Genomic DNA, 11,942 nt, shown 5'->3' with positions numbered 1-11,942 from the left:
GCTTGCCTTATGCGTCTAGCGCCACAGTCGCCTTGGCCTCACTGGTCATGCGCGTCCCGTGCAGTCTTCGCATACAGCCGCCGCCGAGTACAGCAACGAGCAGCACCCGCACCTCGGCCATGCGATGCCGCATAAGCTGCTGGCCTTCGCGTCGATGTACTGCGCCGCTCACCGCACTGGCTGGTCGCTGGTCACCGCGCACCTCTACGTGATGCTCTGGCCGCCGCGGCCATGTTGGCTCGTGAGCGCGTGCTTGATGCTGGCCGCCAAAGTCAGCGGGGAGCTGGGCGGTGCTAACTCCGCTGACACGGGGCTTCATGGCGTGCAACGACAGACCCCGGCAATGGAGCGGTTCGCTCGCGGCCGAGCTCGGCGCGCGGCGGAGAGATGAGCTAAGGGCATCCACGCCTACCCCGCTGGCGCAGTGGCGCTCCATGGAGAGGCAGACGGGCTGCCGCCGCTCACTTTCTCCACCGAGAGGAAAAGGATTCGTGCCCATAAGCTGTTTGATGAAATGCCTCGTTGAAAAAGGGTTGTGGAGAAGATGACCATCTAGCCATTAACATGTGGGGACCACATCTCATTTGCCACATCAGTGGTCAAATTTTTAGTCTTCGCCACGTCAGCCCGACAGGTGGGGCCTATCTGTCGGTTTCGCTGCTTCGCGAGCTAACTGGACAATCAGTGCTCCACGTTATCGGTTAGGCGCAGAGTCGGTGGTTTCTTGTGTCGTGGTTCAAATCTTACATTCTTAAGAAGTTGCTCCCCACTACTACCAATTCTCACTACATGCACACTATCCACGTCATCATCACGCCACATCAGCATTCAGTTTCCAAGCTACAATCGATCGGTAAGCTTTCTCTGTTTGTTTACCTCAATACGTACAATTAACCGGCACGCTCACGTTATTCTTCCGGCATCCCGAGCCGCGTGGAAGCCCGAACGAGCAGGTTGGCCTGCACCCGCGGCTCTCCTTCCCCTCCTTGGACGCCACATATTCTTCTCATTATTCTCTCATCCCTTCCACTTCACCTCCCAGCTCCCCTTCGAGTTCCGCAATCCCCGCATCCTACGCCGCACCAAGGCACTGCCTATTGTTTCACGATTCCTGCAACTCAACGCCGCTATCTCCTGATTTGATTGTAGGCATCATCCTTTCCGTCGAAGGAATGATCATGCGGCCACCTCCATGCACCCGAATCAGCATGTGTGCACGCCATTCGTCTGCTCTGGGCCCTCCTCGCATCGGCGACCTCGGACGCGATGCTCCGCTCCGCTCCGAACCTTCCTCGCGCTGGCGTCATCGGACGCACCAGATGCGGCCGTCGCCGTTTGCGACCCCGATTCTAGCGGGACGCTCTACTCCAGGCCTGCCGGCGGCCTCGGATGCGTCGGCCATCCCCGCGCAGCCCAATGAGCCTGTGCGCACGAGTTGCTCTGCTCCGGGATCTCCTCGCGCTGATGGCCTCAGATGCACCAGACGCGGCCATCCCCGCCGCGGCCCGGTCCCAGCGGGATGAGTTCTGGAAGGAGAAGCTCGCTGACCCGCTGCCTCCTAGCCGTCGCTATCAACGCCCGCAAGCACAACCTGAAGAAGAGCGTTATCATCTCTTCTCCTCATGATTGGCCCGTATCTTCATTCACTTATTAGCTGTTGTAGTTTTGGACTTCTTGTGGTGCTTTGGATGATTAATCTTCTTTCATTTTTGTTGGATTTCTGTGGTCTGCACTGGTCTGATGAAGATAGATCGATATCCATGGTGAGCTTGCGCCTCTCATCTGTTCTGGTTTGCTTGCTTCGTGATTTGCTTGATTTGGTGTTGTGATGTGGTATTCGTATGTTTCTTGGCGCTTGAACATAGGTCTGAGGTGCTTGCTAGCTTCAACTGGACGAGGACGGCGACCTACGGACTACGGCAAGAATTCTTCTGCAGTTGAAGGTCATGTACCCCTGTTGTTCTTCAGTAGTTTTTCTCTGTGCAACCTTACATGCTACAGGCACACACGGTTCCTATACATTGCTACTTTTGCATATTTGGGTGCTTGATTAATTATATCCAAACTAAATTTTGTTCGACAGTCATTGCCCAGTCCCAGATGCTAGGCGCTAGGGTTCGAAGGTCGGGGCGTCGTGGCTATCCTGTCTGCGGTGCTCGCCGAGCCAGGAGGATTCCACCGCTGCACGCGATGGCTGGCCGGGGGAATGCGCCTCCGCCCGCGGCAAGCGGCGTGGCAGGTCGGGGAGGAGCTGCTCCGCCGGTTCAGGGGTCTGGTCGTGGAGCCCCTCCGATCGGGCTTCGGCCGCCTGCGCCGGTCGGGGGCGCTGCTGGGCGTGGTGGTGCGCCCCCGCCGCAGCACAACCGCAGTGCTCCGCCTCCTCCTTTACGGCAGCCGGGAGGCAACCAAGTCCCCTCGACCCAGGGAGCCCGGGTTTCGGCGACGTTGCCGACGACGGCGGGTCGGGGCGGACTAAGGCCTGTGGCGCCGGTTCACCGGGGTGAGCATCGGCCCCCCCTTTCGGTGGCCACTTCATCGGTGACTGCTGCGGTGGGTTCGACCGGGACCGGACCCGCGGCGCCGGGGATAGATGCGGCCGGCCGGGCGGGAGGATCAACCGAGTCTGGGAGTGTGCATCATGGTGGTCAGCAGCGGGCGTCACCGCATCATCTGGCCGTTCCGCATGCGCAAAACAGGATTGGGCAGACTCAGGCTCAGGGCGGGCAGGTTAACAACAGTGGGGGTAAAAATGCTCCTCCACGAGGCAAGTGGGGTGATGACGGTTATGACGCATATGGTGTCGGTCAACATCGAGGTTCTTCTTCCACGGGAGGAGGCCGTGGGTTTGCATGGCAGAGCGACGGGTCGGCTGAGAGACCGTTTCTAGGCCCAGCTGGAGGCTTTGTTGAGGGGGCGTCAGGCCCGGATCACAGACAGAGAGGAGGGTTTCGCGGATACCGTGGCCGTGGTGGAGGCCGAGGGAGGTTTCGCCGGCCGCCTCCACCCAGGGTGGCTGACACTGCCGATGCGGTAATGGATACGGACCATGTTGCCCCGGAGTTACCATCCCAGGCTATGGAGGTGGTTAATGCTCTTGCTGTTGTTGATGTTCCTGGGACTGCAAAAGACACCGAGGCGGCTGACCGGGCTGAGGTAGAGCGGGCATCCAAGTATGCTCGTAAAAAAGAGAGGATGCTCTGTTACCGGTGCGGTGAGAAAGGTCATTTCATTGCGGAATGTGTGGCCCAACTTTGTGACTCCTATGGCAAGCCGGCTCATGCGTCGGGAGAGTGTCCTTTTTTGAGGGAGCAGACTCCAGCTCTTACAGTCTACGGCGTGTACTGTGCTGAGCTTATGTTTTTTGAGTCAACAGCTGCGAGGGAGATTCCAGTTGATGCTTAGAGTCTCACTACTGGTTTAGTGAAGGTCACCCAGGGAGATGTCTCACAGGCTCAGATTGTGCAGAGACTGCAGCAGCTGGCTCCGGGTGATTTTCAGTGGGACCTTGTTTCTATTGAGGAGAGAGTGTTCAGAGTTGAGTTCCCTTCAGTTGAGGACTTGCAGCGATTGCTGAGCTTTGGGATGTGTAAGGTGCCAGGCTCTACTGGTATTTTAGAGTTTCATGAATGGAAGAAAGTTGAGCCTAAGGGGAAGCCGCTTACTCAGCTGTGGCTGCGTTTTTCTGGAGCGCCTTCTGAGGCTATGGCTGATGTTCGTGTGGTGGCTAGTTTGGGGAGGTTGGTTGGTAAGACGGAGAAGGTTGACATGGCGTTCACTCGAGCACAGGGGGTGGCCAGACTGCGAGTCAGTATTTTGGACATAGAGTATGTTCCGGATGTCGTCAATTGGACATATAGGGGAGAGGTATTTCCCCTTGACATAGAGTTTGAGGATGCGGAACTGTTTGCTGTGGTGGCCGTGGGTACTGATGTGGACATGCACGAAGGGGGAGGGGATGCTGCTGGATCTGGGGGACCGACTGAGGAGGCTGGACAGGAGTCCAACGGTTCGGGACCTAACGGATCCGGAGTGGAGCCGTCTCACACTTCATCCACGCCTCATAACTCTTTGCGGTTTGGGTCCTTTCAGTCGTCGTCAGCCCCTCCTCGCCTCTGGAGTGATCGGGTTGACTCTGATGAGGCTTTTGAGCATTCGCTCCCGGTCTTGGACTTTGGACCGGCTCTTCGGCGTATGGATGGCGCTCGAGCGATGGTTGGGCGCGCGGTGGAGTCTCAGGGGTCGCCGGTGCTCCCAGGGCCGTCGGTGCCATCAAGCGGCCGGCAGGAGCTCGGCTTGGCTCTTTCTCCGAGGGGAGGGGTGTCGGGGCAGGCGGCCACGACTACCTCTCCTCCTACCTTGTCACAGGTGTCGACCCCTGTGGCGCCTGGGGTCGGTGTTGGTGATCCATCTCTGGGGCGGGTGGCCCTGGATGATTGCCTCTCGGGAGCTCTGCGGGTGGCGAGCCAGCCGGAGGCGATGGCCAGTGGGCTGGGGTGGGTGGCCCTGGATCCTCTTGTCTCGGCGGCGGCCGAGACAGCAGTGCTCTCGTCTGCAGGAGTGAGAGCTGGGGGGGAGGGACTAGGGCAGGCGGCTCTGGCGCATCTCCCTTCTGGCTTCTCCCCCGACCTTCAGAGGTCTCCCCCCATCCGGTCCCCTCCGACTGCCATTACTCGGGAGGAGGTAATTGCGTTCGGGGGGATCCCGGACCCGGCTTCTCAGGGGAGACAGATGAGCTCACGTATCCAGGACCTATCGGAGGTGGATGACATTCAGCAGCGGTGCGCTATGCGGGCGGCCAAGATCCGAGATGTGGAGGCCACTACTGGTATGTCAGTTAATTTATCTAATTCCATTTTGCACTTTTCTAAGGACGAGATTATTAATAATGCCAACCAAGTAGGGGTATCGCTTGGGAATGATAATTCTGAAATTTCAAATTCTATTAATGATCTCTTAGACTTGGAAGCGGAACGAGCCTTAGAAACCATTAGAAACCTGGCGGCTGTAAGACCTATGAATGATGCGGAAATTGATGCATTGGGGGTACGGGTGCTTGACAATTTCTGTGCGGATCTTGTTCCTCCGTCTGCGGAGTCTGATGAAGAGGAAGTCGGTGTGGATGAAGTAGTAACTGCACAACCGGAGCCTGGTTATGAGGACCGGGTTGCGGGAAATAACACTCCTAAACGTAAGTGGAAGCGGAAGGTGTATCCCGCATCCGCGGTACGTAGGAGTGCTAGGATTCGTACTGCTAAAAAATTCCATGATGAGCTATGAAAGGAATCTTCTGGAATAGCAGAGGTCTTAAGGACTTGGCTAAACGTAGGTTTCTAGCGGAGGCATCTTTAGAGCACAGTTTGGACTTCATTGCGCTCTCTGAAACTGGTAGGGATAATTTTGCACCACAGTTTCTTAACACGTTGTCGGGAGGAGTGGAGTTCGACTGGCATTGTCTTCCTCCAAGAGGGAGGTCCGATGGCATCTTGCTTGGTGTGAGATGTGACTCACTGGTTGTCCGGAGCGTTGTTATGGGTGACTTCGCGGTCAAATTTCGAGTCAGGTCTAAAGTTGATGGGTTTAACTGGGTTCTGGTGGCGATCTATGGGGCCGCACAACCTGAGCTTAAACCGGAGTTTTTGGCAGACTTGGTTCGTATTTGCGGATCTGAACAACTTACCATTTTGGTTGGGGGGGACTTCAACATCATTAGGAGGAGAGAGGAGAAGAATAATGATCACTTTGACGGCCGATGGTCTTTTATGTTTAATACCATCATTGAGAGCTTGGATCTGAGAGAGATCGAGCTTTCTGGTCGCCAATTCACCTGGGCTAACTCTTTACCCAATCCAACATATGAGAAGTTGGATCGGGTGCTAGCAAGTGCCGAATGGGAGCAGAAATTCCCTCTCGTCACGGTTCAGGCTCTCACGCGAGGGATTTCGGACCACACGCCTTTGTTCGTCGACTCCGGTGAACCAAGGCACGTGGGAAACAAAAATACCTTCTCTTTCGAAACGGCGTGGTTTGAACGAGAAGGTTTCCTGGATCTCGTAGCTAGGGAGTGGGCTACGGATACTGGGGGAAGATCGTCCGTCGAGCGATGGCAGAATAAGATCAGGCATTTGAGGAGCTTTCTACGGGGATGGGCCAAACACCTAAGTGGAGTTTATAAGATTGAAAAGGATAGACTCCTACATCTTATACGATCCTTAGATGTTAAAGCTGAATCTACAATTCTGCAGTCTGCTGAATTGTCTTGTAAGCTTGATGCGGAGAAGAGGTTGAAGGAACTTCTCCGTGAAGAAGAGCTGAAGTGGGCGCTCAGAGCAAAGGTTCGCAAAGTAATCCAAGGGGATGCGAACACTCAATTCTTTCATCTTATTGCAAATGGCAAACATAGAAAGAAAAGAATTTTTCAGCTAGAGCAAGATGAAGGCACAATTGTGGGTCACGATAATCTGAAGATCTACATCACCGATTATTATAAGCAGTTATTTGGACCGCCGGAGGATAGCGCGGTGTCCCTCGATGAGTCCAGGACTGAGGATATGCCTCAACTAACTGCTTCTGATAATGCTACCTTGATTGCATCGTTTACGGAAAAGGAAGTTTTCGATGCCATTACCCAGATGGAGAACAATAAGGCTCCTGGGCCGGATGGGTTTCCGGCGGAGTTTTATAAAAAATGTTGGCATATTATCAAGGGGGATCTTTTACCCATGTTTCATGACCTTTTTGCTGGACGGCTTCATCTATTTCACCTGAATTTTGGAACCATAACCTTGCTACCAAAGAAGACAGATGCTCTGAGGATTGAGCAGTTCCGGCCTATTTGTCTTTTGAATGTTAGTTTCAAAATTTTTACCAAGGTTGGGACGAATAGACTCACACAGATTGCGCATTTTGTGGTGCAGCAATCCCAGACTGCTTTCATGCCAGATAGAAACATCCTAGAAGGGGTGGTGGTTTTGCATGAAACGCTCCATGAAATCCACTCAAAGAAACTCGATGGAGTCATTTTTAAAGTGGACTTTGAGAAAGCGTACGACAAAGTTAAGTGGCCTTTCCTGCAACAAGCTTTGCGTATGAAAGGGTTCGACGAGGGCTGGAGGAGCCAGATTGAATCGTTCACGCAGAAGGGTAGTGTTGGTATTAAAGTGAATGACGACATTGGTCATTATTTCCAGACACACAAGGGCTTGCGGCAAGGAGATCTGATGTCCCCTATTCTGTTAAACATAGTTGTGGATATGTTGGCTGTTCTGTTAGGTAGGGCCAAGGAGGCAGGCCAAGTTGAAGGCTTGGTGCCTCATTTAGTTGATGGAGGTATCTCCATCCTGCAGTACGCTGATGATACTATTATCTTCATGGAGCATGACTTGGTAAAAGCGAGAAATATGAAGCTGTTGCTTTGTTTGTTTGAGCAATTGAGTGGGCTCAAAATTAACTTCCATAAAAGCGAGTTATTCTGCTTTGGTAGAGCCAAAGAGGAACAAGAATCCTATAAACAACTGTTTGGGTGTGGTTTGGGGGAGCTGCCATTCACATACCTAGGAATTCCTATACATCACCGTAGGCTTACGAACAATGAATGGAAGTGTATTGAAGATCGATTTGAGAAAAAGCTAAGCTGTTGGAAGGGTAAGCTCATGTCATATGGAGGCCGGTTAATTCTTATTAATTCGGTGCTGACGAGCATGCCCATGTTCCTTCTGTCTTTCTTTGAAGTACCGGTTGGGATAAGGAAAAGACTGGACTTCTATCGATCGCGTTTCTTTTGGCAGGGAGATGAGCTAAAAAGAAAATACCGGTTAGCGAAGTGGGATATCATTTGTAGGCCTAAAGACCAAGGGGGTATGGGGATTGAAAATCTCGAGGTCAAGAACCGATGCCTTCTTAGCAAGTGGTTATGGAAGTTATCTTCAGGAACTGAAGCCACTTGGGCACAAATCCTTCGTAATAAGTATCTTCAAACCAAAACTTTGTCTCAGGTCACGGGTAGACCGACTGATTCACCCTTTTGGAAAGGGCTAATGAAAGTTAAGCTTTCATTGTTTCAGAGGGCAAAGCATGTTGTTGGAAACGGTGCCAGCACGAGATTCTGGGAGGATTGTTGGCTCGGTGATACGCCCCTTGCAATCCAGTATCCGGCGTTGTATCGTGTTGTACAAAGGCGCGATGCTATGGTTACAACAGTTTTTCGTTCCATTCCACTTAATATTCATTTTAGAAGATCGTTAGTGGGCAATCGTTGGGAACAGTGGCTGCATCTAGTTGGGAGACTCATGCAGGTCCAGCTTTCACAACAACCTGATAAACTGCGCTGGAACCTCACTAGGTCCGGGGAATTCACTGTTAAATCAATGTACGTTGTTGTTATTAATTCCAGCTCGATCCCGACCTCCAAGCATGTGTGGGATGTTAAAGTTCCTTTGAAGATTAAGGTGTTTATGTGGTTTCTCCATAAACAAGTTATCTTAACAAAGGATAATTTAACAAAGCGCAATTGGACAGGTCCTACTAGGTGTAGTTTCTGTGATCAGGGTGAAACCATTAAGCATCTATTCTTTGATTGCCCACTAGCTAGAATTCTTTGGACAACTGTTCATGTGGCTTTCAATATTACTCCACCAATTTCGGTGAACATGATGTTTGGAGCTTGGCTTAACAGGGTAGAGCCCGGGTTAGCTAAGCATATTCGCGTGGGGGTGTGCGCCTTAGTGTGGGCGCTTTGGAATTGCAGAAATGATCTTGTTTTTAACAGAACAACAAACACTCATGTTTTGCAGGTTATCTTCAGAGCCACGGCACTTATCCGTTCCTGGTCGCTACTCACTCCGACGGAGGCCAGGGAGCGTTTGGTTACTGGTGCTATCCGATGGGAGACGGTAGCACGGGATATCTTCAGCCGGTTTGGATGGCGGTCATGTAATAGGATAGGCAATTAGTTTACCTGTCTTTTGTTCAGCCAACCGGTTGTGGTTTATCCTTTGTTGGGCTAGCTTATGTATCTAGCCTTTGGGCTATGTGTGAGCCTTGTCGTTTGTTTTTTTTAGTTTGCTACTACTGAGACTTCGAGACCTTGTGGATGTTTTATTTTTAATAAGATGGCCGTATGCATCGTGCTGATGCAGAGGCCGGGGATCCCCCCTTTTCAAAAAAAAAAGATGCTCATGTTTCCGTGTGTTGTTTCTTGGAGAGGATATCGTTCTTCAAATATGGAAGGGTCTAACAATGAATCAATTCTTCTTCATGTGCAACCTAACCTACTTCCCAAATTCATATATAACCATCTGGCAGGTCTGGTATGTACGAGCCCCATCCCATCCCTTACCAAAGTTTTGATTTTATTTGCATTACACATGCACTTTGCATCTAATTATGCATATCTTAGATGGTAAAATCATTTGATTTGTTACATGTGTTACATAGCCCATCGGATAATCTTGCTGCGCAGCCATACAAATATTTTTAAGCTGTGGTTTAATTATTTACCTTTGGTCAGAAAGAAAACACATAAGCTTATAGACTTCATGTAGCATCATTTTGGTGCATTATTTGCATTTTTTTAACCATGCAGGAGAACTACATGTCATATATTGAGACAGAAAGCAAGTACAAGGGTAGTACAAACGGTGATGACCGGTCAAGAGGCAAAACAGGGAGCAGGAAGCCTAAGTGCTTTGCCCAAGGGACAAAACAGGGAGCAGGGAGCCTAATTGCTTTGCTCCAGCCTGAACTCATAAATGACATTCAGATTTATAAAATCAACAAGCTTTAGAAGTGGAAGATGGGCAATGTGAAAGACTATATTGTTTGCTCATTCTAGATGGACCAAACGACCAAGGCGACTACAGAGTTAAACCATTTTTTCCTCGCAGCAGCAGTCCACCAATATTTTAAAGTGGAGTTCATCTACCGTTGGAGGGGCTGTAGGCTGGCCCAGCTAAGCGCGGCATGCCAAACCATACTGACAACCGCACAGCCAAAGAACAAATGGTCAGCGTCTTCGTCATGCCCGCTACAAAATGCACAACTATGATCGTGCGGTAGCCCTCTCTTTGCAAGATACTTGCGAAGGAACAGCCATAAGGAAGATTTTATACTTGAGAGGAGACCAGGTCTTCCAAATACAAAGAAGATGGCTGGAGCGAACAGTGCTTGAAGAACTAACTTTTTATAATAGTGAACCATCTGCTTTTTATACCTCTTGACACCACTAGATACTGCTATGATTATTTGAATGCCCTCTTAGTAGTAATTTTATTTGCTCAATTATTGTTGATGGTCAGCAAATCCTCATCTTTTTTTCAGTTTCTATTCTACTGTAGTTTTGTTCTGAAGATTTAATTGGGGCTACTTTATAACAGGAACTTTGTATACCCTGACATCTACTATTTGTTCGGTTGTAGATCACCGTATGTTTCCTACGATGCTATGCAATAAACGACTGTCACATTGGTCCAGCGCTCAAGACCCTATGAGACCTAACAATGATTTTCAACTTCCAGTTACCCTGACAATGAGAAGCTACGAAGAATTATGTCTAAACAGGCAATGGTGGAACAGATTCAATTGGTTTTTTCCTCGCAAAAAAACCCCGATTCAATTGGTTTTTAAAATCTACCCACTTGCTTCCCGTGACTCAGTTGTCCGTCCTTAATTTCAACTATGTGTCCTCTTGAAATAAAATTGTTGAGCTAAAATCATGTTCTGTCAAGGATGACTAAGTGCCATCTATTCCATTATCCAAACAAAAAATTGATGTGAACTTTTTTACCACATCATTTTTGCCTTTTTTGGCACCTATCATTGCTTCTTCTTGATGAATACCACAACTCTATCTCTACCGTGTTTAGTCGAGTCCATTTTTAGTCAGATACTTAACTCTAAGCTCTACATAAAAGCTTCCTTAAATAAGTTAATTTCCAATACATGGGTTCATGTTTCCATGGTACAAGAAATATAGTTTTACATAATATGGGTTCAGTATGTTGTGCTGAAATCGAGTAAATTAGAACAATTTAATTTGTTGGACAATTATGCATAACATAAATGCTTGGTTTAATTCAAATACAAAAAGTACTAGATGATTACCTGAAAACAACCTTGCCTTGACGATGTTGCTGAGCGTGTTTAGGACCGTAAAGGCACACAGCAAAATGACGTTGACGATCCGTATTGTTCTGAATCTTGTTAACGGCAAGGAGAGCAGGAAGGGTAACATGAGGACAGTCATGCAGGCGATCCACGCAATCCAGCACTGATGCTCGTAGCAAGGCGTGATCAGCATTACGTGGATTCCACGCGTCAGCAAAATACCTGTGCTCGACGGCGGCGACCAAAACCCGCGCCGACGGCTTGCGAGGTGCGCGACGGATGCGGGGACGCGTGTCGCACCCAAATCCCTCAATTTTTTTTTTTGCGAGTTGCACAGGTATACCTTTCTCTCTCGATCGAACTCCCTCAATTTTTTTTTTGCGAAACTCCCTGAAAAAATATATCAAATTTGAAGAAAGTCACAAATATGAAAAAAGTTCATTGATTTTGAAAGAAAAAGATCATCAATCTGAAAAAAAGTTCATCGATTCAAAAAAAAGCTTCATCGATGTTGAAAAGAAACTTGTCGATTTTGATAAAAGTTCATCGGTTTAAAAAAAAAGTTCATTTGTTTTCAAAACGTCATCAAATTTGGAAAAAAAAAGTACATCGAATTTGAAAAAAAGTTCATCAACTTTGAAAAAAAAGTTCATCCAAGTTGAAAAAAAGTTTACTAACTTTGCAAAACATTCGTGGCTTTCGAAAAAGTTCACGCATTTAACGAAAAAAAAACAAGATAGAAAAAAGGAAAGGAAACAGGGAAAACAGCTGTCATTGTTGCATTTATATAAAGACCATGAAAAAAATGGATTGAGGCACATGCGGTCATCCGATCCAACCGG

General features: G+C 49.2%; 1 protein-coding gene across 3 annotated transcripts; it reads left to right on the top strand.

Annotated features, from left to right (window-relative positions):
• The first annotated feature begins 941 nt into the window (after nucleotides 1-941).
• LOC119275214 lies at nucleotides 942-9,166 on the top strand. 3 transcript variants are annotated; one of them, XR_005135561.1, is made up of 3 exons: nucleotides 942-1,763; nucleotides 1,866-1,943; nucleotides 8,790-8,843. XR_005135561.1 is itself a non-coding variant. In XM_037556023.1 (2 exons), exons 1-2 carry the CDS (start codon nucleotides 3,583-3,585, stop codon nucleotides 8,930-8,932), a joined length of 1,386 nt encoding a protein of 461 aa, XP_037411920.1. In that variant the 5' UTR covers nucleotides 2,122-3,582; the 3' UTR covers nucleotides 8,933-9,166. The 3 variants fall into 3 exon arrangements, 1 of the variants encoding a protein (XP_037411920.1); XR_005135562.1 differs by lacking the exon at nucleotides 8,790-8,843 and adding an exon at nucleotides 2,084-2,105; XM_037556023.1 differs by lacking the exons at nucleotides 942-1,763; nucleotides 1,866-1,943 and adding an exon at nucleotides 2,122-4,825 and having other exon boundaries at nucleotides 8,790-9,166.
• Nucleotides 9,167-11,942: the final 2,776 nt, after the last annotated feature.

Source organism: Triticum dicoccoides, chromosome 3B (assembly GCF_002162155.2).
Source record: "Triticum dicoccoides isolate Atlit2015 ecotype Zavitan chromosome 3B, WEW_v2.0, whole genome shotgun sequence".
Taxonomy (NCBI): Eukaryota; Viridiplantae; Streptophyta; class Magnoliopsida; order Poales; family Poaceae; genus Triticum; species Triticum dicoccoides.
The sequence above is the reverse complement of the archived record's forward strand: the minus strand, read 5'-3'. Positions and strand labels throughout refer to the sequence as shown.

Excerpts from the sequence above, each read along its gene's own strand:
- LOC119275214 (XM_037556023.1), top strand. The coding sequence starts at position 3,583 with ATGTGTAAGGTGCCAGGCTCTACTGGTATTTTAGAGTTTCATGAATGG. Across the intron at positions 4,826-8,789 it reads AGATGTGGAGGCCACTACTG|GTTATCTTCAGAGCCACGGC; the intron begins GTATGTCAGTTA and ends CATGTTTTGCAG.